Source organism: Camelus bactrianus, chromosome 22 (assembly GCF_048773025.1).
Source record: "Camelus bactrianus isolate YW-2024 breed Bactrian camel chromosome 22, ASM4877302v1, whole genome shotgun sequence".
NCBI lineage: Eukaryota > Metazoa > Chordata > Mammalia > Artiodactyla > Camelidae > Camelus > Camelus bactrianus.
In genome coordinates, this window is record NC_133560.1 from 25,004,859 (window position 1) to 25,030,507 (window position 25,649).

General features: G+C 47.8%; 2 protein-coding genes across 5 annotated transcripts in view; both read right to left on the minus strand.

Annotated features, from left to right (window-relative positions):
* OLFM2 (olfactomedin 2) overlaps window positions 1-7,168 on the minus strand; it is a 56,045-nt gene extending 48,877 nt beyond the window's left edge. Inside the window, exon 1 of the mRNA XM_074350711.1 lies at window positions 6,942-7,168. Within this exon, the coding sequence (XP_074206812.1) occupies window positions 6,942-7,013 (72 nt within the window). The 5' untranslated portion in view covers window positions 7,014-7,168. The remainder of the gene's footprint in view (window positions 1-6,941) is intronic.
* Window positions 7,169-19,593: 12,425 nt separating this feature from the next.
* The window catches only part of COL5A3 (collagen type V alpha 3 chain), a 35,610-nt gene continuing 29,554 nt past the window's right edge, over window positions 19,594-25,649 (minus strand). For 2 of the 4 annotated variants that reach the window (XM_010954225.3, XM_045516175.2), the window contains exons 62-67: window positions 25,427-25,480; window positions 24,665-24,872; window positions 24,470-24,582; window positions 22,844-22,912; window positions 20,664-20,903; window positions 19,594-20,571 (exon numbers count right to left, since the gene is read on the minus strand). In XM_010954225.3, coding sequence (XP_010952527.2) covers window positions 20,425-20,571; window positions 20,664-20,903; window positions 22,844-22,912; window positions 24,470-24,582; window positions 24,665-24,872; window positions 25,427-25,480 — 831 coding nt within the window. In that variant the 3' untranslated portion in view covers window positions 19,594-20,424. The remainder of the gene's footprint in view (window positions 20,572-20,663; window positions 20,904-22,843; window positions 22,913-24,469; window positions 24,583-24,664; window positions 24,873-25,426; window positions 25,481-25,649) is intronic. The other 2 variants (XR_012501641.1, XR_012501640.1) reach the window with 2 other exon arrangements.

Genomic DNA, 25,649 nt, shown 5'->3' on the forward strand with positions numbered 1-25,649 from the left:
CTCAGCGATTATTCTTGGAGGTGGGGGGGGCAGGGGGCTAGGAGAAGCATAGAGGGGGCTTCTGGATTCTTGCAAAATTCTGTTTCTTAATCTGGTACTGGTAACATTATGTCACTTCGAGACAATTTATCAAGCTGTACCTTTATGATCTGCGTACTTCTTTGTAGATACACTTTATGTCATGAAGGAAATTTATTCCAAAATGTGAATTAAGGTATCAAGTATAAAACATAAATTCTATTTATGTTTGATGTGCAGCAGGTAAGAATGATAGAATTTCCAATAGAGAAGCTAGAAAGCAGAAGCCAAGCAAAGCTCAGTGTCCTCTGCAAGAAGCCAAGTGGCCTCTGTCCAAGCGGCCATCTTGGCCCCCATGGTATTTCATTCACACATAAGAAAGGCATGAATTTGTATCCACACATACACAGCTTTGCATCCCTCAGAACACGGATGGTGTTACTCTTCTAGCCTGTGCCTACTTTTAGTTTTTTGCTTGGTTACAGCAGGTGTTTGGAAGGGATGTTGAAATGCTTTCTCCCCAGGAGTCTCAGTGCCATCTCTCTCCAGCATCCCGCCTGGTTCAGAATTTCAGGAGGAGTTTGGGAAGGAAACAGTAGACCTGGTTGAGGACCTTGGACAGCAAACAGTGAGAGGTACCCTCCCCTTACCCCCTAAATGTTAGTCCTGCTAAGCCTCTGGCCCCTACCAATTTGCCTTAGGTCTTGTCAGCTCCTGAAATAATTCTGTCTTCACGCCTTTACTCTCCCCACTCCAGTTTGTCTTCCGTGTTACAGTCAGAAGATCTGTCCCTCACACAAATCCAACCATGTCTCATTCCTGGCTTTAAATCCTTCTATTTAAACAACAAAAAAGCAAACATCCCAATTTTCAAAATGAACAAAGGACTTGGCTAGCCAATAAATACATGAAAAGACGTGCAGTGTCATTAACTCTTAATGAAATGCAGCCACAGTGAAGAGCTGCTTCATATCCCTTAGAATGGACTGGAATCAGAAAGTCAAATGGGGGAGGCTATAGCTCAGGGGTGAAGCACATGCTTAGTATGCACACGGCCATTCCCAGTACCTCCATTAAATAAAATAATAATAATAATAATAATAATAATAATAATAATAATAATAATAATAATAATAAAGTAATAAATTCAACACATTATTATCATACAACCCAGCAGACCCACTTTTGGGTGTACACCCGAGAGTTAGAAGCAAAGGCTTAAAGAGATACTTGCACATTCATGTTCATAGCGGCACTATTCACAACAGCCACAGGTGGAAACAACCTAAATGTCTTTTGAAGGATAAATGGATAAACAAAATGTGTTCCATCCATACGATGAAATAGTATTCAGCCTTAGAAAGGAAGGAACTTCTGATATTTGCTACAACGTGGATGAACCTTGAGGACATGATGCTCAGTGAGAGAAGCCAGACACAAAAAGACAAATACTGCATGATTCCACTCATGTGAGGTCCCTAGAGGAGTTCAATTCATAGAAACAGAAAGTAGAAGGAGGGTTGCCAGGGGCTGGGGGAGGGGGAACGGGGAGTTGTTTAATGGGTAGAATTTCAGTTTTGTAAGATGAAGAGCATTCTGGAGATGGATGGTGGTGATGGTTGCATAATAATGTAAAGATACCTAACACTACTGAACTGTAGACTTAAAAATGGTTAAGATAGTATTTTGCCACAATTTTTTAAAGTTTTATTTAAACACACATACACACACACACACACACATCCTTATCTGGCCCTGAGAACCATCCCACAGTGGACTCTGTCACACCTCTCCACATCCCTGGTGCCTCGCTTGGTGTTGTTCACACAGGAAGTACTAGAGAAATGAGGCCTAGAAATAATCCAGCTCACCACGTGCTAACCATTTACTTTTCTTGGGAACAACCAGGATTGTCTCAGGGCTTAAAAGGTAAGAAGCTATTAGGCATTTCATTCAATGGCTTCAACTGACTTTGCCACTTCTTTCTTCTCACAATGTGATTCCCTGTCTTCTCATCTGCTCAGCAGGGCTTAGACACTAGGTGCCCAGGATTGTTAGAACTGTGTGTAAAGTAAGAGTAAACAGGCGCTGAGAATGTACTGGAGCTCCCAGAAGCAAGACGGGTAAGTTTTTGCACACAGACTTCCTGGAACTTATTCTGACTCCTCTCTGCTCCTTCTGGTTTCTCCTTGATTTGTGGCTGAGCTCTGGATGGATGAAGTTATGAGTCAGACCAGGCTTCCACTCTGGCAGTGAAGACAAGAGTTCCCCAAAACTGGGACCAAAGTCTCCTACTCCGGTCACAACTCCCTTCTCCCCAGCCCAGCCAGGCTCCACTTTAGAGAAGTGAAATCTTCCATCCCACTCCTTTTGAGAGCTCAAACGGTCGCCCAGCCTTAGCGTCTGACATAAGGCTCGACCCACAGAAGACTCACCATGGATGCTTTCCAAATGAACGCATAAAGGCATGAATAAATGAAAACAGTAAGTAACTGCCTCCCAGGCACTGACACTGAATCCTGGGGACACAAAGCCATTGCCAACACCAGCTGCTGGATTCTTAAGAAATCCACACACGTCCACATGGTTGACCCTCATGGAACCAGAGTCACTGTGCACACACACCCACAGACATGATTTTGGCACACAAGTGTCCCTGTGCCCGGCTTGGCCAATGCCAAGTCCACAGTTCTTAAACATACACACACACCCCCATGGACACTACAGACACACTCCTATAGGGCCAGGGTTAGACTGAGGTGAGTTGGATCCTGCCTTTACTTAAAATTTTGATATTATGTGCATCATAGATTTTTTTGCATTCATTTTGATTTTCTTTAAAATATTGCATTCAAATAATATTTATCTTTTTTCTGGCTTTTTGGCACCCTCTTAAATTTTGCGCCCAAGGCAAGTGCCTCCCCTGCCTCACATCCTGGCCAGGACCCTGACTGACCCCCACACACATAGGGACATCTGTCTGCACGCCTTTCCCCAGGGTCACAGGGACACACAGTCTCTGCACAAACCTCATTCTACCACTAGGTGTCGCCCCAGCTCCTTCATGTTGGGCCCAGCCCCAACGCCGCTGTTTCCTAGGGAAAAAAATGTCCAATTCACTTACTATTTGGGAGTCCTCAAGATTTCCTTTTACTTCCCTCCACCTGGGACATTTACATTTTCTAAAGGAGCCCCAAGGGGAACAGCATCTTAACTCCAGATAGTGGTGACTTGCCATGGTGGAATTTTAGACAAAGATGAAGGAGATGGATTTTTCCTGATGCCTCCCATCCAGGAGAGGGGGTTGGCTTGAAATGGGTCTGGGATGGCCCAGGGGAAGGGTTGTTCTCCTAACCCTCCCTTGGCACAAGAGTCCCACTGTTTGAGAAAGAAAGAGACTCTGTGGGAGAGGATGGGATGCATCCACTCATTCAACAGATATTTGTTGAGAATCTACATTGCGCCAGGCTCTGCTGTAGGCACTGATGATACAACACAGGACACTGGACCCTGACGAGTGGCCTCTCTTTGGGGAGACCGACAATAAGTAAATCAAGAAATCCTGGAAAGGTAATGACAAAGGCTATGAAGAAAAATAATGCAGAGTAAGAACTTAGAGAGTGGCAGTAGGGGGTTATTTTAGATGGCTGGTCAGGGTGGGCATCCCAGAGGAAGTGACACTTAAGCGGGAGAGGGAGGGAGTTGAGTAGCTACCTGGGGAAAAGGGAGTGACAAGTGCAAAGGCCCTGGGGCATGCAATGAGCTTACTGAGCTTACTCCTGTCCCATCCTCTGGGGACCCTAGGAAAGAAGTGACCCCAAACCCAGATAGTACTAAGATGTAGCTAGATCTTAAGGATGACTTCCCAGTGTTCAGAGAGGGAATACCTTTCCCACAGGGAAGATGGAGGGCATTGGAGCTGTCAAGCTCTCTGATGGCTCCAAACCTTAGACAGATGGACAACTCCTTGACAGGTACTACTTCCCTGTTCTCAGGATCAAATCCCAACTCCTGCCCACAGCCCACAAGTTCTCACTTGGTCTGGCCCCTGCTGGCTTCCCTAGCCCCATCTCCCCTCAACTTCCCCTTCACTCACTCCTCCCCAGCCACACCAGCCTCCTTGCTGCTCCTCAACACACCAAGTTTGTTTCCACCTCAGGGCCTTTGCACCTGCTGCTCCTGCTTTGAATGCTCTTCCACTGGATACAGAAGGCATCCTCTCTCACCTTCTTCAGATGTTGCCTTCAGATACCACCTCCTTAGAGATATCGAGTCTAACACACCTGCTAAAAGAGCCCCCCACCCCTCCACCATCATGTTCTAATCCCCTTTACCCTGTTCATTATTCTTCATGCTACTTGCATTGTATTATATATTTATTTAGCTGTTGACATTGTATTATATATTTATTCGGTTCTTGTCTGTCTCTCTGCAGTAAGGTCAACTCCAGGAAGGCAGGGATTTGATGACTTGGTTCATGGCTGTATCCCCAGTGCTTAATTATATCTGTTAACTGAACGGACAAATGAGTGATTTATAGAAAGGACCCCCAGTGGAGCTAGAGCCTGTCAAGGACCGAGAAGTCTCTGGGAAGCGATGGAGGAAACTGAGAGGGGACAGGGCCTCCATCCTCTGGACCCCTCCCTTCCCTAGGGCTCCAGGCTGGGTGGGCAAGCTGGGGTAGACCGGTTTATGACACGGTAGTGGCCGTGGTGGCCGCCTGGAGGCACTGTTGCCGGCGGTAGGACCCACCAGCCTTGCCCCAACTAATTATTCCAATTTAGCTCCGCCCCACCCACCATCTAGCCCCACCTCCACTGAACTCAGTTTAGTCCCGCCCTCAAACAGCCATGTTAGTCCCGCCTCCAAGCTTCTCCCTCCCTTCCCTGGGGTCACCCCCTAGTGGCACCTTTCACAGCACTTGCCCTTCTAGGCAATCTTGGCGACAGGACAGGAAATCTAGAGTTTCCTAGGAGATAGCAGGGGTCGAGGAGCATCCCCAGGTGGTGGCTCCAAGAGTCCTTCTTGGAAACCAAACTCAACTTCACTCCTGGCTCTTTTTTATCCACTGTTCTCTCAAGTGTATGCCTCTTTGCTCTCCTGTCTCTTTCTCGCTCAGCTGACTCTCTTTACTTCTTTGGGGCTCACATATCAATTGAGCATCTACTAGATGTGGCCTGATGCTTAGCCCTGAGCACACACTTCACATCCCAGCCAGGATGTGGGGACTGAGATGGGGAAACAGAGGAGCAAGGGAGGCATCCTCACAGGTCTCCTAGTGGCCTGGAAATTCTTCAATCGGAGTCTGATCTCCATCCCTTCCAATGCCCCCTGGGGTGGATACAATGGTCTGATTCCTTTCTTCTCTTGACCAGGAAAGAGAAGACGCTAGGATGGTTTTTCCTCTGAGCTTCTACCCAGAAGCCCCCTTAGTGTCTACACTGGCACTGTCCACAGCCATGGAGTGGATTATTTAGCAAGGGGGTTAATGTGTGGGCTCAGGAACTGGACTGCCTTGGTTCAATCCTAGCTCTGCCACTCCCAAGCTATCTGAGTTTGAGCAAGTGGCCTAACTTTTCTGTGCCTCAGTTTTCCCATCTGTAAAATGAAGGTAATTATACCACCCACTAGCAAGGTGCTCGGAGGAGTAAATGCCTTAGTTCCATCCTGTGTGCTTGAAACAGTGCCCAGCACATAATTAGCACTTCATGTGTTAGCTGTTATTATAATTATTATTTCAATATTTTTTATTCCAGCTTCTCTCTGAGATCCTACGGATCTGAGAACTCAAGGGGGTCTCTCACCCCCAAGATGGAGGAGGAAAGAGTTTTCCCAATAGCTGAAGAAAGCTGGGATCCCCGATTTTGCAAAGCCCCCCAAGCCTGCCCAAGGGATGAGGTACCATGGAGAGGGAGACCTTCTAAGAAACCATGAATGAAATATGTGAGGCATCAACACACACACGGATGTACACGTATGCACGCAGCCCTTGCCCCACACACCCCCTTTTAGAGTGACTTACTTGAGCACAGAATGACATGGTTACCCAAAGCCCTCACACAGCCACACACCTGGTCACACACATTTTGTACAACACCCAGACAGATGGACAGAGTCATGGGGACACTGTCACACACAGTCCTTTACACACAGCTACAGCTGCCCAAATACCGCTGGGATTAACACAGACCTCATTGGCTGTCACATCGCCTGTCACACACGGATAGATACACAACTCCGGGTTGCAGGCTCACAAGCCTCCCATTATCACAGCAGCCCTCCAGTCCCAGCCTCCCGCTGTCTCACACAGACTCAGCCTCACGTACAAACACCGTCTCCCAGTCACACCCCAACTCACACCCGGTTGGACCCACACCTGCACAGCCACACACACAAATCTCAGTCACACCCAGGCGTGACACAAAGACACACACGTTTACCCAGCACCCCTCCAGCACCTTACACACGTCCCCGCCAGTCACTCACACGTGAGTCCCGCCCCCTTTCCCACATTGGGGGTGCGGGCGAGGACTGGGGTGGGGGGGGCTGTAAAAGCCAGGCGTCTCCCTCCGTGATGGGAGTAGTGAAGGATAAGGGACACTCAAGACCCCCTGAAGTCCCCCCACAGCCCCTCTCGGCTCGAGCGAGATGGCGGGTGTGGACTCCGGGTCACCAAGAGGTTGAGAACCCCGAAGCTGGGCTGGCGATCGTGCCCCAAACCTTACCAGCTTGAGGCTGGATTTGAAGCGTCCCTTCTTATTTCCAAAGCCAGGGTGGATGTCCCAGCCCCTCCCTCGCTGCGACCCTCATCCCTCCCAGTCCTGGGGGCTCGTGGAGCCCCAAATCCCGTTTCTGCCGGGACCCCCTGAGCCCCCTCCCTTCCTGGAGCCCTCTGTGCCCGCACCTGCCGGCCGGGCCCCTACCTGTCCGGCGAGGCCTGAGCACAGCAGCAGCAGCAGCAGCGGCGGCGGCGGCGGGACCGTGAGCGGCCACATGACGCGCCCCCGGCCCGGCGTCCCGTCCCCCGGCCGCCCTAGCGGCGCCTCGACACTGGGCCCGCCACCATGAGCGACCCCGCCCGGCCGGCCGGGGCGACCCTCCGCCGCCGCCGCCTCCCCAGCCTCGCCGGCGGCTGGGATTCCGCCCCGCCCCGCCCCCCTCGCTCGCTCTGAGTCTTTGTTGCGGGCTCCGCCCCCCGCCCCGCCCCCAGCTCGTCTTCGGGCGCCGACCGAGCAGGGTCTGGGGGCAGGGAAGTGGGGGGAAGCTGGCACAGGGAAGGGTAGCTGGGGACGTGACCCAGCAGCCCCCCAGGCCGTTATGGGAGAGGTCATGGAGATGTGGTGGGGCAGGGTAGGGGGTTCCGTCACGTGTTTGTAAATTTCACCCTCCATGGACATTTCCTACGTTATAAATGGGAGTGGGAGGGGGGGACCAAGGGGCGGGGGTAGTAGGAGGCAGGCCTGGTAGCAAAGAAGAGAATTGAGAGGCTTCCTCTTTAAAGAACTCAGGAATCAACAGGGAAACTGAGGCAGAGTCTGTGAAATTGGACTTTGGGGGAAGGGGTCACTGCTGGGACCAGAGTCGGGAGCAGAGATGGAGACAGAAAGTGAGAGACAGATACAGGGGGCGGGGCACGGATAGACCAGAGGCCGAAGGGGATGGCCCGCTGGTAGGCATCCTGTCTTCACTTCCCGAAGCCCCAATTCCCAGGGGCCTTCATGTTCAAAGCCTCCCCTCTCCCACTACACCTGGGACAGTCTCTTGCTCCCATTTCAATGGCCCAAGAGGAGAGACCAGATACCTAGAGAATCAAATATTAACGCCACCTCCACGGGAAGCTGTTTGCATATGAAGGGCGTCCTTGTCCTGCCTCCATCCTTTCTCTGCATCTCCCCCCTCAGTCATCTTCCCTCCCCAAAGCCCTCATATGGCTTTTTGGGTGAGGGAGCGAGCAAGCCAGGTTATAGAGGAATCAGCCATAAAATACTGAAACTGTTCCAGGCAGATAACAAGCTATGGACAGTTTTGTCAAAGCAACAAAGAAGCACTTGTTGTCTGATAGGACCTTGGTTCGACCCTGGTTCGGTTTCTTCTTGGCCATACGACCCTAGGGAAAGAGCTTTCCTTCTTTTAGGAGACCTGTTTCATCTTGAGTTCTTGGGGACTTCTGTGACTCATGAGTAAACAGAGCACCTAGTCAGCACTCAATCCCCAGAGGGTGTTTCCATAATGAACCATGGGGCTGAGACACTGGCCCTGAATGTGGGACACAAAACAGAACCTGGGCCAGGGAAGGCACCTCATCCATCCCTCTGCCTCCTCTTCCCAAATGATGGATGGTCCTTTGCTAATTCCGCAGGCCAAGCCTATGGTAGACATAAGGTAGGAGACAGATGTTGGTTGTTGGAACCCAAAACATCTTGACCAAGAGTGAGGCTGTGGTCAACACTTGGGTTGGGGAGGACCCTGCTTTTGCCTTTCCTACAGAGTGGTACCCTTGTTAGTGCTGTGTTTCAGGACCATGAGCAATGGCCACCTTGGACTTTGGTCATGCAGGGGGTCATTGTTATGGTTAAGCTATGGCCTGTGTTGTGTGGTTGGCATTGGTCAATATGCCCTTAGGTCCATTCCTCATTCTTCCCCTGCTCTGCTCTGTATCAGGAGAGATGGTCCCTGCAAACTACATTTCCCAGGTACCCATGATCCCTGCAAACTGCACTTCCCAGACTAGGCTCAGCCAATGGGAGACCTGGCAAGAGATTGGAGAACTGGAGAAAAAAGAAGCCATAATATTTCTCCCTCTCTCTCTAGTTCGCATGTTTCTGGCAGCGGCTATCGTGTTCCCTCTATGGTCTCAGATCCACTGGGAGTCTCCACTATGGTTCATTTAGGTCCTGCCAGGTGGCCACAGTCCCTGGACTCTGGTAACCACCTCCTCCCTTTGCTGCTTCAGCCCTTAGAAGATGATGACTTGCTACTCTAGAATGGATTCACTTTTTCTTATTTACTCTCAAAGTTTCACTAACACCTCTGTGACTCCCCATATTAAATTCTTGCTATTGAACTATTTGGTGTAACTTTGTTTTTCTGACTGGATCCTGGCCAATACATTCAATGTTGTAAATGTAGTCACAGCTGTGGTCAGTGGCAAATTCAGTGTCCTGATCATGCTCTAGTCAGTGTCCTATTGAACTGTGATCTGTGCTGCTGTCAGCATCCTGGTTTACTGGGGTCAGCATTATGGTCAGTACTGTTGTCTCCACTGGTCATTATCAATTGTGCTATGGTCAGTGTAGTGGTCAGCTTCCTGGCTGTGTTGTGCTCAGAGTTACAATCACTGTCCTGGTCATGCTGTGGTCAGTGTTCTGAACTAGCTTTGGACAGTGACTTGGTCATGCTATGGTCAAAATCATAGTCAGGTCATACTGTGGTCAGAGTCATACTCAGTGTCCTGGTTGTACTGTTGTCAGCTTCAAGATCAGCACCATGGTCAAGGCTATGGTGAGCATGATGTCTGCCTTCCTCTGTGATTAGTGTAGTGGTCAGAATTGTGCACCATTATTGAAGAGAGATCAGCTTCTCAAGGATCTTGTGCAACAAAACTGATGGACCAGGTGACTTAGGGTCTGGCATTGGGTAGTCTGCTCACCACAATGTGTGGAGGCAAGGTAGAAGGGCATTGGATCCTTACCAATTCTCGCCAGCTGGCCATTGGGTTTTTCTCATTGGTGCTTGGACAGCCATTGTCTTTACTCACCTGTGACCCTTCAATGTGTCCAGCCAGAGAAAGAAACAGTCCATGCCTTTGTTTTCCCATACACTGCACAGGGCTCAAAATGGAGAAGATGATCAAGAAGAATTTAATGAGTAAGTGAGTCTAGGCCATGCATGTCTACGCCTCCCTTTACTCTTGCTAATCCCTCCATATATTACTCAGGGCTCCTTTGATAGCAAGTGGCAGAAAGTCAACTTGATTAATTCTGTCTTAAGCAGAAAAGAGTATCTGTTAGCTTACATAACTGAAGGAAAAATCCAGAGGTAATAAAATTTAGGCATGGCTGGATCAAGAGGTTCTGTTATGTCATCAGAATTCTGTCTCTTTCCATTTATCACTTCTACTAGTCTCTGCAAGGGATCTCTATAGCCAGGAGGTGATGAAGATATTTTCCAGAAGCTTTCATCTTCCAAGCTCAGCATCTTTAGCAAAAAGAGAGCTTGCAAAATAATGACTCTCATTGGTCCATTCCAAGTCATGTGCCCATTCTTGAGCCAGTCATGGGTTCAGAGGAACTGATTAAGTGGCTTGACTAGACCTTGCTCATAGATTACCCCTCTGAAGCCAGAAAGTAGAGTTAGCCTCATCTAACCTACACTGGATAGAAATGGGGTGAGGGGGTGGATATGGAACTCTTACCAGTAGAAGAGGGGAAAAAATCCTATGTAAGAAAAACTGAAAGATGATGAGTTGACTCTCAGCACTATCCCAACTTCCTAGTGTGAATTCCTACACTACAGAGATAACAAGGCTAAAAACTATGTTTTCCAGACTCCCTTGCAGCTATATTTCTGCATGGCAATGAGATTCTATCAATTGGAAGCATGAGACATGGGTGGGGGGAGTGGGTGGAGGTCATCTTTCTGTTGTGCTGCAGTGATTTCTAGCAAGCACAGTGTGGAGACATTGGGTTTTCCTGCAAAAATGTTACTGTCTTCAGTCACCAGTGTCACCAACTTTTATTGAGAGGCAGTTGCAAGTAGCAATGATGGTAGCTTCCAAGTTGCTAAATTGCAACCACAGAGATGTATTTTTAAAAAAACAGTTTTATCAAGATATAATTCACATACCATACAATTCACCCTTTAAAGTGTACAATTCAATGGTTTTGGGTATATTACATCATTAATTTTTTAAGTTGTAGTAAAATATATATAACATAAAAATTGCCATTTAAGCCATTTTAAGTATACAATTCAGTGGTATTAATTACCCCTGCAGTGTTGCAAAACTATCAACACTGTTTTCAGAACTTTTTCATCTCCCCAAACAGAAACTCTGTAATCATTAAGCAATAACCCCTCATTCTTCCCATTCCCAGACCCTGGAACCTCTAATCTACTTTCTGTCTCAATGTATTTGCCTATATTAAATATTTCCTATAAATGGTCTCATACAATATTTGTCCTTTTGTGTCTGTCTTCTTTAACTTACCATAATGTTTTCAAGGTTCATCCATGATATAGCATGTATCAGAATTTCATTCCTTTTTATGGCTGAATAATATTCCATTGTAAGAAAGGACCACATTTTGTCTACACATTATGGTGATTTTTTTTTTTTTTTGGTCTGGTTTGGTTTTGGGGGGAGAGGTAATTAGGCTTATTTATTTACTTATTTATTTTAATGGAGGTGCTGGGGATTGAACGCAGGACCTCATGCATACTAAGTGCGCACTCTACCACTGAGCTATACCCTCCCCTATGGTGATGTATTCTTGAAGTCAGTGGTTCCCAGTGCGTTATTTCCCACCTTCCTGTGAATGGTAGAGGCAGAAGCTCCTGGGACGGCCAAGTCAGAAATGATGTTCTGTAGTAAGTCATCCTCCTATATCGGCTTAGCCTAGAGCCCCATTCTTCTGCCTTCCAACCGTTTTGTAAGCACCAAGTTCCCTGATTTTGGTCCCTGTTTTCTATAGCTAAGCCCTGATTGATATGTGCTTAGAATAGTCATTCCCCTTACCTGTCTGGAGAAATCTCATCATTCACAAAGCCCTAATCCCCCAGGCTATGTGTGACCACCTACTCAGAGCTGATTCCCTCTAATAACAACCATCTCCACTCACTGAACTCCCACTAAGAACTCAACACCAGGCGAAGTTCTCCCCATGCATTATTTGTTTACATTCTTACAACAATCTTGTGAGAGGTAAGAATTAGTATCCCCAATTCAAGAAGTCTGATGCTCAGAGAGGTTAGGTAACTTGAATAAGGCCACCCAGCTATAAACAGCAGACACGGATTCAAACCCAGTTCTGTCTGGCTCAAAGCCAACCTATTGACCTCCGTAGCATTATATTGGGTTATTTGTTCTGCATCTTTCCTTTCCCATCAAATCCACATGATGGCTGAGGGTCAGTCCTGCTGGAGACCCCCCGGAGAGAGCATAGATGCTGCCATTCACAGTGGTCCCACCAGAGGGTGAGGGAGAGTGGTTTTTAATCTCTAAGTCCTACATGTCATTGAGGGAGGGCTGCTCCCAGGGTTGTCAGGTCCTCAGCATTTCTGGCCTGGCCAACGTGTAAGCTGGGACAGCCCTGAGGCTGAAGTGTCCTCAGGAACACGTGAGGGCAAGGGGAATATAAGCAGGGCACAGATATCATTTGCCTCAATCCCATTTTTCAGGTGGCTCAGAGAACTTGAGCAAAACCACAGAGAGGGTATTCAGCAGAGCAAAGACCATAATTTGGCTCATGTCTGACTCCAGACACAAGGCTCTTTATGCTGTGGCTTCAGGGAATACCTAGGCCAGACCTTCTGGTGTTCACATGGCATCCAGAAGGCCTGGTCCCTCCCAGGTGAGCTGAGCATCACCTCTCCCCATCCCAAGGCCCCGTATCTCCATGGTGATCATCCCAGTGCCCACCAGGTCCAGGGCTCCCAATCCCACCCCTTCAAGTACCTACCCAGAATGGAGCTCAGCTCCCCTTCCAGGTCCCAGAAGTGGCTCCTGAGTTCAGCCCTTGACCCTGGGGGATCCCTGCAAACTGTCCCCACCATTCAGCCCCATTCTTTCCTTCTCTTGGTTATTTCTCACTGGGAAACTGCTGTTATTACAGGAACACCCTCCCCTAGGCATCACACACACACACACACACACACACACACATGCTGAGTGACCATGTGAGGGTAGGAATTTGTCCCCTAGTTGCCCAGGCCTGGCCTCAAGTGAGCTGACACGCAAACACAGCCACCCAGGGACACCATACCCAGACACTTGGCCCAGACACAATGTCATGCTCAGACAGAGCGGTGTCACCCAGAACCAGCATACACAGCCCCATGCAACACATAGCCAGATACACATTCTAAGCACAAGGGCCCACAGAAACACACACACACACACCATCAAATGGTAGAAGAATGTCAGAGGTGAACAACTGCAGTTACCCAAGGACCAGCGCTCATGCTTACAGCTGACCCCACATACACACAGACCCTCAATACCAAAAATACACGCACCCGAGAATTCAAGCACACAGCTCACGCACGCAGATTCCCAGATATGGAGATTCACAATGCAGACATGCCGTTAATATATTAACAGGCACAAACCTGCGAGACAGTCACACAGAACAGACACCACACACACAGAGACACACAACAGAGTCCCGCAGTTTGGGTAAAACCCACCCACAGACCCACAATTCAGACACAGTCACTGACACAGACAATACAGGCAGACAGTTCACACACACCTACAGAACCACAGGGACCCACAACACGACACAGACACCTTCGACACGAACCCAGGCCGGGATAGCGTGGGAATGAAGCTGTAAGAAGCAGGGAGGTGGACAGGATGACTCAGGAGGCCTCTCTGGGGGAGGAGGAGGAGGGAGGGCCAGTGGGTGGGCAGGCGTCCAGTGCATGTGGTTCCCATTAAGGGCCTGGGAATTGAGGCATGAGTTGGCGGGACAAGGAGACCCAGCATCACTTCCCAGCCCTGCCAAGCCAGGAAGGAGCAAAACCCTCATCCAAGGTTATGGAGCCAGAACATGGCTCAGAACCACAGCAGATCCTACCGAGAGTGCTCTACCCTGAGCCAGACCCAGCCAGGGCTTATTTCAACCCCTGCAACAGCGATGGGAAGGGTTTCACAGGAAAGTGAGGGATTCAGAGGGGTTAAGCCACTTGCCTGAGGTCACAGAACTAGAAGTGGTAGAGCTGGGATTGGAGCCCAGGTCTCTGTGCAGCCGCCGCCCTAGCCCTGAGATAGATGCAAGGACTCCTCCATCCATCCACAAGTAGAGACAGGGCACTCAATACAGACCCAGCCTGCACTGGATTTGTAGCTATGAACCAGGTGGCCCTGATCTCAAGTAATTGAGAGTTAAGAGTAAGGTGCGTTCACAGATGGGCTGGGTTCACTGAGTGCGACTGGTGGGTCCTGATCCAGCCTGGGGGTCATCAGGGAGTGACACCAGAGCTGAAACCTAAAGGATGAAGAAGAGCTGGCAGAGTGTGATGTACAGAGGAAGAGCACGTGCAAAGGTCCTGAGGCCACAAGGTTCAGGAGGCTAGGTCTCCTCATGAAGTACAATGACAAGTGAGGCCAAAGCAGCAGATAGAGGAACTTGGACTTTATCTTGGGGCCAACAGGGAGCTTCAGGAGAATGATGAGCTGAAGGGACATAGTGAGGTTTGGGCAACCAGCCTGAAGCTCATACTCAGGACAGCTGAAGACCCCCCTTCCCCCTAGCCCATAATTTCCATTCTTACATAGTTATACACCCTGGAGATAATTACCCATGTGCACATGCGCTGTGGTGTTTGAGAAGGAACAAAATGAGAGACACCTAAAAGTTTATATGTAGGAGAAGAGTTAACTATGCTGAGGTAAGCATTTTAAAAGCAATTAAAATAGAAATACTTGTGTCGACACGGAGAAGATACAAAAATCTCTGGCTGAGCTAACAAAGCAAGTCTCAAAAGGACGTGTTCAGTATTGTACCATTAGAGTTACTTTAGAAACTTGCCAAATCATGTTGAGCACAGCCATGGATACAGCTCCCTGTGTACAGTAAACACGGAGAAATATTCTGAGGTCAAAAATTCCCCCAACCCAGGGAAAGGAAAAATTAGGGAGCTAGCATTTGATGGGGACAGAGTCCCAATTGGGGAAGATGAAAAATTTCTGGAGATGGATGGTGTGACGTGATGGTTGCACTGCAATGGGGATGCAGTTAATGCCTCTGAACCAGACACTTAAAATAGGTAAATGGTTTAAATTTTATTTTTTGTACATTTTATCAAAAGTAAACAAACATTCTCAATTCTCCACATTCATCTACGCTTGGTGGGGAAGGGAAAGGAATGCAATGGAAGAAACATATCAAGGAGGCATCAGTTGTATGTAGGGTGCTTTATTTCTTAGGCTGGGTGGTGGACACGTGAGTATTCATTACAAAATTTCTCTCTATATATTTCTATGTGTGCAACTGTGTGTATGGCCTGTTATGCGTGTCAGCACACCTGGATCCAGCTGTGAGTATAACCCAGCTGAGGGTATAAGGGTACGTACTCCGAGTCTGCCTATGGGTCTGGGACATGACCTGCAGCTGTGGTGGCAACGGGGTTGGGAAGGAGGTGACAAGATGAGGGTCTGATGCCACGGGCCCTAGGTCTGTATATCACTGTGTGTCTCTCAATGATTCATGAGCGCATATGTGTAAAATCTTCTACTTTACCACCACCTACAACCACATATCTAGCCACAGGTGGCCCCCCTGCTGGCTTCCCCGCCCTGTCCCCAGCTTCAGTATTATTGCTCATGAAGCACAAGATGTGTGATTAATTATGGCGGCTGAATATGCAAATCAGCTGAGGGTTTTCCCAGCAGCCTCCCGGGTGCTGGTGATGATGCCAGGTAAATACACAGAGCTGAGCATGTGAAGCCTTAGAATTCCCTCCTTACACCTTTGTCAATTACCCTGTAATTTAGCAGGGCCGAGTTTCTAATTCTTTAATGAGCTTTTTAGCTCATTAAAGAGTCCTCATTACACTATTAATTGTTCCTCCCCTCCAAAATACCTATACCAGCAAGGAATTGGAGTTGCAGAAGCTAATACCAGCTGACCTGCATTCAAACCCTGGGCTGTTATTGGATGTAAATCTTGAAATTATGATGGAAATAATTCACTTCAGGGAGAGGATGGCTTGTTGTTTAGCAAAATCATTAGCTCTAGACTCTGGGCAAGTTACTCCCTACCTCTCCGTTTCTCCGCTCCCTTATCTGCCAAATGGGGATGGTAACAGAAACTTCCTCAAAGGTTGTGATGAGGGATAAATACATCCATGCAGGGAAAACATCTGAGGAACAGTGTGTGGCATGTAGACAATCAATGGTCATTATCATCATCAATAATAGTGTTCATTGAACTAGTCATGGATCATGTGGGCGTGAAGATAGAGTCCGAAAGAAAGGTTGAGGGGATGGTTCTTCATAAGAAAGAGAGAAATTTGATCACAGCGTAGACCATCTTTGAGGAAGAGAGTGGAGAGTGTAGGCAAGGAGAGGTGTTAGGGAGGGAAGGTTGGGAGAGGCCAAAAGAATGGTAGAAAATCTGAATTTGGGGAGAACACACCTCCCACGACAAATTCACAGCAGTGGGAGCTTCTGAGGATAAGTATACTCAGTAGAAAATTTTTAACTTGTTGATTTTCCTGCAATGAGACTTCCTGGTTTGCACCCAAGCTTACATGCCGACTTTCAGTAAAAGTTGGATTCATTCACTGGATTAGTCATGACAATTCATGATAGCTGCTGTAACAAGCAACTCCTAAAAATCTCAAGGGTTTAAAACAATCAAGTTGCTTCTTGGTCATAGCTAATGGAGACCTCCTTGGCAGCGTTCCTCCAAGTCCAATTGAACCTAGAACAACATGGGATGGGACTGTGTGGGTCCACGTATATGTGGATTTTTTTCAATACATACATATGGTACTACATGATCTGACGTTTGTTAAACCCACAGATTCAGAACTGCAGACACAGAGAGCCAACTTTAAAGTTATATGCAGATTTTTGACTGCATGTAGGTTGGTTTCCCTAACACCAGATTACACATGTAATCTCCAAGGTCATCATGGAATGGGGAGAAAGAACAAGGAGGGCTATGCAGGAGGTTTTATGGCTACTCACGTCCCATTGGCCAAGAACCAGTCCCATGGCCCCAGCCTAACTCCCAGCAAGGGATGCTGGGAGATGTGTTCTCAATTATGTGTACCCAGGAAGAGGGAAATAACACACAGCATTCTTGAGTTAAAGATGTTTGATAGAGGAACTAAAAGGAAAGCAGGCTCAGGTCTACATTTGGGTTGACAGACATGAACTCAGGGTGAAGAAATCAGCAAAAGAAGCCTATCTGGAGAATAGGTGACCAAGAGAAACACCATCCCCTTAAGAGCCCTCATTGGTATTTGAGAGTTTCTGGGTTCTTCACTATGTGAGGGATATTTCCTCAAGACTCCATCTGGCTCTTCCCTCACATCCTTCAGGTCTCTGCTCAAATATCACCTCCTCAGTGAAGCTTCTTCTGACACTAACCTATTTCAAATACCCACCACACTCCATCACTATTTGTGTAACTTTGATTTTCCCTCAACAATTACTACTACTTAAAGTTACGTTATTTAGCTATTTATTGCCGTAAAACCAATTTTCCTCCGGAGTAAGATCCTGAGGGCAGACACCACATCTTTCTTCTATTCCCAGCATCTGGAACAGTGCCCGGTGCTGAGTGAACACTCAACAGAACTAAACAAATGAATGAGTAAGCAAATAAATGAGTGAACTTATCAATTAACCTCTGGACACCAACATTCTTCATAGAGTTAAGACTCTAAGTAGTATTTATGAAATGAAGGAAGGAACACAGGGCAAGTATTCAGGTGGCCTTAGAGGGCCTGGTAGCAGAAATTGTAGAATAAGCCCTGGATTTGGGGGAGGCAGCTCACTCCAGCCAGCTGCCTCTACCTACCCACTCTCACCTGACTCAACTTAACTCACACCAGCCCTCCAACACTCCTAACTCAACTCAGCAATGTCTATCAACTGATTAATGGATAAATAAAGTGCAGGAAATTATTATTCAGCAGTAAAAAGGAATGACATTCGGATGTATGCTGCAACATGAACTATGAAATTATTATGCTAAATGAAAGAAGCCAGACACAGAGGACCACATATGATACGATTCCATTTATACGAAATGTCTAGAATAGACAAATGCATAGAGAAAGATGAGTGGTTTCCTACCGCTGAGAGGTTTGGAGGAGACAGTGAGTGACTGCTAATGGATATGGGGTATCTTTCTGAGGTGATGAAAATGTTTCAGAATGGATTGTGGTGATGGTTGCACAAGTCTATGAATATACTAAAAACTATTTAATTATATACTTTAAATGGGTGGATTATATGGTATGTGAATTATGTCTCTATAAACTGGTTTTTTAAACCCTCAACCCAACATCTAACTCCCAATTCAAGTCACCCCAAACCCAACTCTCATCTTGGCTAATCCATTTTGACTCATCAAAGTGGCCATCACCACCCCATACTCATAATAACCCCTACTTACCTCTACTTAGTTCATCCTACTTCTTAAATCAACCCTAATTCTGTTCAACCCAATATCCAATTCCAAACCCCTAACTCAATCCACTCATCATTCCAATCTCCAACTCAACTGACTCAACTCACTTCAAACCAATCTCCAACTCAATTCATCTTCAATTCACTTCAGTGTAATTTACCCTACCCCTAACCGTTAACCTCCAACTCACTCCAAGGATCAACTCCTAACTCAATTCCCTTCACCCCTAACTCACTCCCCTGACTTCCCACTCAGACATTGGACCCCTAGTCATTTTATGTCAGACCAAAACCACATTCCATGTCACCTCTTGAGACATCCCCTTAGTTCAGCCAGTTTGATTCCAGGACTAATCAAGTTCAATATGGAAATCTGGCTTTTTCCTTTTTTCTTTTTTAAAGTTTGATGTCTTCCTAATAGGTTCACAGTTTTTTCCAGCTTTATTGAGATATAACAGACATCCAACACTGGGTACATTTAAGGTGTGTAACATGTTGATTTGATACACATATATTGCAGAATGAGTACCAACATAGCATTAGCTAACACCTCCATCATGTCACACATTTACCATTTCTTTTTTTTTTTTGTTGTGAGAACATTTAAGCTCTACTCTCTTAGAGAACTGACTATTTTTTCAACTTTTCCTCTAGGAGCCTAAGTTAATAAACTCACCTCCAGTGAGTCCCACTATAATTGATTTCCCCCAGTCCCAAAGCTACCTCCACCAAAAGACACAATTATTAAGACAATGAACTAATTATTATTTTGATTCCTTGAATATGTGTAAGCATATTTGACTGTCCTTTATGATTGGATTACCACATTCTGTTGATTCTTATTTTGTAGTTGGCTTTATTCCTTTGATAACTGTGTAAGTTTAAAAAGCTAAGAATCTAATTTGTTCTTAGAAAAAATAATTAGTACATATATGTAAACTAAAAAAAGTGCAGTATACTGTATATATGTATTTGCATGCAATATAATGTGTATGTAGAATAATGTGTATGCAATATAATGTGTATTATGAACTGTAATAATTCTACCTAATAAAACTGAAAAAGGAGAAAAAAATAAAATAAAATAAACAAGAGGGCAGAACAGGGAAAAAAAAAAGACAGGGGGTGGCAGTTACCTCAGTTGAGACCAGAGTTAGAACCCAAGAGAGATATGGCCAGCATCAGATGAAAGACACAGACAGGGACACAGTTTACTAGTTTATTCTCAGACTTGAGATGCCAATTATGCCCTATGGCCCGGGGGGGCAGGGATGGGGTCCTGCTAGAATCTCTCTCATCATATCCCAGCCTTCCTAAGGAGGAAGCAGATTAAATATATAACAGAGGGGATTTTCCCTTTTAATACAGACCCAGGTATAAATAGGGCAGCACCATTAGGATCCTGACTTACACCCACCATCTTGGTCCCCCAAACCATCTGGCATGGCAAGGTGCGCTGGGGGGGAGATACGGAGGGAGGCAGTATTTAGAGCTGGGCTGAGGCAGCAGCAGGAGCACACAGCTCAGTCCAGGGAAGTCCCACTTCCCTCTGTGGTCTGACTTCAGTCCCTTCACTGTGAACCCACCTGAAAATAGAAATGGGTGAAGGAGTCCCAGCCTGGGATCAGGAGACATCCAGTGCTTAACTATGGGGAAGGTAGCACCAAAGGGTGTTGAGAGCACTGACTGAGGGGTGGGAGGCAGGCATGGGGGGCATTCATCAGCTTTGAGTTAGAAGTTCATTGCATGGAGGTTCAAAGGGAGGGAGCTGATTGTTCAGTGAGCATGGAGGGGGGAAAGAGCCAGTCTACCATTATGCCAGCTGGGGTGCAGTGCAGGGAAACTGGACTCATGGGCCAGGGGAGTCCAGCACCCAGACTCCTGGAATGGAGAAGGAATACTGCTTGACCATGATGAGCACTCTCCCCTGGCTCCACAGTCATAGGAGACGATAAATATGGTGGCTTCAAAGCCTCAGCACCAAATGTGCCCCGTCTGGGGCTCCCTCACTTGTCCCTCCCACCCCCCTGAAGCTCTCAGCTGCTGAAGCAGACAGGTCCCAGTTCAAACCCAAACTTCTGGTTCGTCTGGCCAAAATCAGAGGCTGCCACGTCCCACAGGGGCAGAAACCCCACTCGTGAAGAGCTGAACTCCAAGAGGGTCTTCGTCTGTCCCTTCCGGAGCTGATCACGGAAAGATATGGATGGTGAATCAGGGGGAGGGCAGCCGTGGCTTCCCCTCCCCACTCTGGCCAGCCCTTGCCCCTCTCTCTTACCCGGCAGCCATCATAGGGGACAGTGATAGTGGCTGCTGCTGTCTGGTTGAAGGATAGCTCCTCCCCGTTGGTCCCGAGGAAACGGAGGGAGCGGCCATAGTCGCCTGCAGCTTCGTCCAGCCAGGCAGCTGAGTTTTGGCAGGAGTATGTGAAGCTCTGATGGGCCGTGGCACTCAGCAACTTCAGGAAGTTCAGCTGTACCACGCTCACTGGGGACCCATCAGCATCCACGTAGGAGAACTGGGGGTGGGACAAAGAGGAGGTGAGGATACTCCACTCGCCTCTACTCTTTCTGGGAAACCCACCTCCTAGGCTCTCCATCCACTGCAGACCTGCCCCCTCTGCTCCATCCTCATCTTCAGCAGCCCCACCAGCCATCCAGCCATCAGTGGTTCCCTAGCAAGCCTCTGTGCACATGTGGCTATTGAGCACCTGAAATATGGCCAATGAGACTGAGAAATTTTGTTTTTATTTACTTAAATTTTAATTTCTTGTTGAATTATTTAATTTAACTTTTGAACTTAACATTCACAACCAATAACTAAGCCTCAATCTAGTTATCAGAAAACTTAGGTTTGGAACAACTGGAGTGTGTGAATCTACTTTTTCTTTTATTTACTTATTTACTTATTTTTGTTTTGGGGGGCAGGGTAGGTAATTAGGTTTATTTATTTATTTGTTTTGTTTATTTATTTGTTTGTTTTTTAATGGAGGTACTGGGGATTAAACCCAGGAACTTATGCATGCTAAGCATGTGCTCTACCACTGAGCTATACCCTCCCCTCTCTGAATCTACTTTTTCAACTGCAGGCTTTATGCAATCTAAGTATTTCCAAGGAAATTTAGTATCCAAATTATGATGTGCTATAAATATAAAATATGCACCAGACTTTGAAGAACTCATAAGGAAAAATGCCTCAATAATCTTTATATCAACATGACAATATTTTGGATATATTGGGTTAAATAAAATATATGATTAACTTATTGCTAGCTTGAGATAACCAGCTTGGGGATGTCTCCTTTTCAGCTTCCTTCTCTTCCTTGTATCACTTCATGTCCCCCACTGATGTTTTCTGGAATCATCTCCCAGACAAACTACTTACAATTGAGTTTTTGTCTCAGGGTCTGCTTGAGGGGAACCCAAACCAAGATACTCCCTCACATTATACCATAGCTTTGTTTCCTTAGTTTTTTTCTATCTGCTTACTTATATTCCCAGTAGAATATCAACTTCATGAAGTCAGGAACTGTGTTTTATTTGCTGCTGTTCCCAGTGCTTAGCATATGCATATACGTTACATAAACAAATCCCAAATGAAACCAAGATTCCATTCCACCCCTTAAACCTGCTCTTCTTCCCATTTACATATCTTAGAATCTCACCGGACAACAGTCCTTCAGACCAGGAACCTCAGCATCATCCCCAACTCCTGCCTCCCCACCCACCCTCTGCTCAATCTCATCAATTACTGGGTCCTATTGACTTGCCCTCTTAGATGTCATTCTAGGCCATGCCCTCCTCCCCATCCCTATTGCATCAGCTCCATCTTGGACTCTTCCTTTCTCTCCTGGACCAGCACATCAGTCTCCTCCTGGGTCTCCCAGCCTCCAGTTTCCACACCACCACCACCAGCCCAGAGGCATTTTTCTATCATAGAAATTTAATCTGGGTCCTTCTCTCACTTAAAAACATTCCATGGCTCCCTATTGCCCATCGGTCTTTCTGGGGAGGTGGGCCTAGCTCTCACCCGCCTCCCTAAATTCTTCTCCTATCACATTCCCTCTCACACTTTCTAAAGCAGAACAAATCACTTTTTCTTCTTTAAATTTACCAGACTGTCTCTTGATTCTAGGCCTTTGTATATGCTGTTCCATCTGCCTGGAACACTTTTCCTGGTCCTCCCAGATTTGGAATCTGATTCATTCTTTAGGCTTCAGCTAAGCTGTGACTTGTACCAGGAGGCCTTCAAGTCCTTCTAGCACTGCCTCTGGATTACCATTATGCTCTGTGTTTCCTGCATCACACATCTGATGCTGTCACACACACCCCACTCCCAGCCTGTGATCACCATGAAGGCAGAGGTGAGTGTACCCTGTTCATCTCACCTCCTCCAATTCCCCATGCTGATTCCCACCAATTTTTATACCATCCTCACCTCTGGCCTCTGGCAACTCACCTTCTTCCCTCGACGGAACGTGCTATACCAGTTTCCCGGCTTTTCTCTGGACCAGGAGGCTAGTTTCACCTGGGGAGGGAGAGAAGGCATTGTATCAGACACCCTGGGTGCCCACTATGTCCTTTTTGCATTTACCTCCCTGACTGTAAATATCCAGGGCTCTTAGGCTTTTTCCTGGCCATGAGACTGGGGTTGGCTGATGCACAGGACAGACCCAAGGGGCTGGGGGTTCCCACCATCTGAGGCAGCCTCCACTGATGACTGACAAGAGTTGGTGGATAAATGCCCCAGCTCCCTCTCCCAAGATGGGAAAACTCCCAGGAGCCTTCCCTATGCTGCCTCCCAGAAGTACCCTGTGCAACTGAGCCTTGAGTGTCCAATGGTGATGTTTTTTAACAACACACCCCTTTCTGGCTGCCTCCCCCTGGTCCCTCTCATGTCCCCTTCCTGGGATCACCTCCTAAATAAACTTGCCCTTGTTAAACCATCATCTTAGGGTCCATGTCTGGAGAAACCTAACCAAGATTATTGTTCCTCACTCCCCTCCCCAGCCTCTCTCTGGGCAGGAGGAAGGCGAGCTGGTGAGAGCAACTGTTTAGAGATCAAGTCCTGCACTCCAGCCTCCACAAGTGGAGGTAGGGGTGGTGTCTGAGCTTGTGTGAATTTGCACCCACTGGGGGATCTAAGCTCCCACTAAACCAAGGCTGTGACCGGACAAAAATAATAATAAATAAGAATGCTGTTATGTGCTTGTACAAACCCTGTGCTCACTGCCTGTTTTACACTCAGTAGGGATATTAACACAGCACTGCACATAGTCACTATTTAATCAGTGTCTCTTGATACGTGCATTGGTAAGTCAATTGCACAACCACTCCATGAGGTAGCTACTTTCTTGGTCTCCAAAAATGGAGACACTGAGGCGACAGGTCCGGATTCCAACCTGGGTGGTCCAGGGTCCAGAGGCGGCACCGCTCACCCACTGCCCCTCCACTGCTAAGGCTGGTGCTTGTTGTCAGAGGCTGTTAGGCTCAGGCCTCACTGATGGAGAACCCCAGGATTTCTGGGGGACCAAGTGGTTTCACCCCCCAGCCCACAGCCTGGAGGGCAGTAAGCCTACAGGGCTTATAAAGTTAGGAGGCAGTATGGATGGGTGGTTAAGGGCTGGGACAAGAACCAGACTGCCATGGATAATTTGTCACCTCTCTGTGCCTCAGTTTCCCTACCTAGGGGATGACGATGAAACTGCCAAAATGAGTGGTTGAGGTTCAATAATTAATGCAGTCAAGAGCTTAGGTCTGGTACACGTGAGCACTATTTAAAGATTCCTTGCCACTACTGATTTCTTTGCTAGATTGTCTTATGTCTTGCTCCACAGAAAATGAGTTCCGTAAAAGCAAAGAGGTGTTTCTTTTTTCTTTCTTTCTTTCTTTCTTTCTGATTCTCTGCCGTAGCGCCAGCACTTCACAGGACTAGGCATACGGTAGGTGCTCAATAGATGTTGGCTGAAGGAAAGATAAAGTCCCATGCGTCTCCTGGTGTGTGTTGGCGGTGGGGGCAGGGAATGAATGAAATGGCTTCCAGAGTCCTGTTCCTCCCTCCACCACTCCCCCCAGAGGTACTCACGGTCTCAAACTTCTTGTCCGGGTAGAGGCAGGTCTCTCCTCCCGCCGTGAAGTTGCAGAAAACCCTGATCGCGTCGCGTGCGCAGCCCTGATTGGGGTCAATCCAGTATTCCCCTGCCGCAGAGCCAGGCCGGGCGGATGAGCCGGGGTGGACCCCAGGGGCTCCCCGCCCGCCGGGGCAGGGGCGGGGCCTCACCGTCGGGCAGGTGCGGATGGTTGCGGTGCAGCTCGCCGCACACCAGGCCCGGGCGCTCCGCGGTGCCTGGAGGGCGCCGCATTTGCTCCAGCTCGATGCTCAGCGACGTGAGCGAAGCCAGCACCTCCTCCAGGCCGTCCTCCAGGGCCCCCGGTCCCGGGACCGAGCGCCGGCGCCGGCGCAGTCCGTGTAGCTCGGCAGAGGGACCCTGGGCAGCGGTGGGGACGGAGGAGAGGAGGAGCGCAGACACGTAGGAGGAAGAGATGCGGAAAGAGGCAGGCAGAAATGAGCGACAGGGGAAGCAGAGGATACAGGGGTCCAGGGAGAAGGAAAGGAGGGAGAGATCCAGACAGGAACAGCGGAAGATAGACAGTCAGAGACACAGAGACACAAGGAGAGAGAACGGGTCAGAGATGGGGAGAGGCCGAGTGGTCAGACCAAAAAAAAAAAAAAAAAAAACCATAAAGTGAGGCGAAGGGGAGAGAGAGAGCCCAGAAAAAAGAAACAGACAAAATAGTGAAACAAGTGTTTGCCATAGAGACAGAGAAAGGCCAGGAGAGATGCAGGGACAAGGCCCAGTCAGAGCCCTCATGGATGTCCCCTCTAACCAGCCCCTCACAGCCCAGATCCCCCTTCCGCTTTTGAGCCACCTCCCTCCCCACCTGCAGTCCCTGAACACTTGGTGTGTGCCCCGCCCAGTTCCGGGCACTGAGGGACTCAAGGGGGACAGTCCAACATAGCCCCTCCCTTCGGAGAACTCACAGGGGGACCTGGGGGGCCTGGGGGTCCAGTGTCTCCACGGGGACCTTGGGATCCCTGTAGGGAGAAGTCATTTGGGTGTGAACTCTGTCTATGGAGACCCCTGCCCGCCAACACATACATACGCAGAGCACTGGGGGAAGGACATGCAGTTTTCAGCACCAAGCGTACAATGCACATTTTCTGTCCATATTTTAACACCTTTGAACTCAGCATCTTAACATCT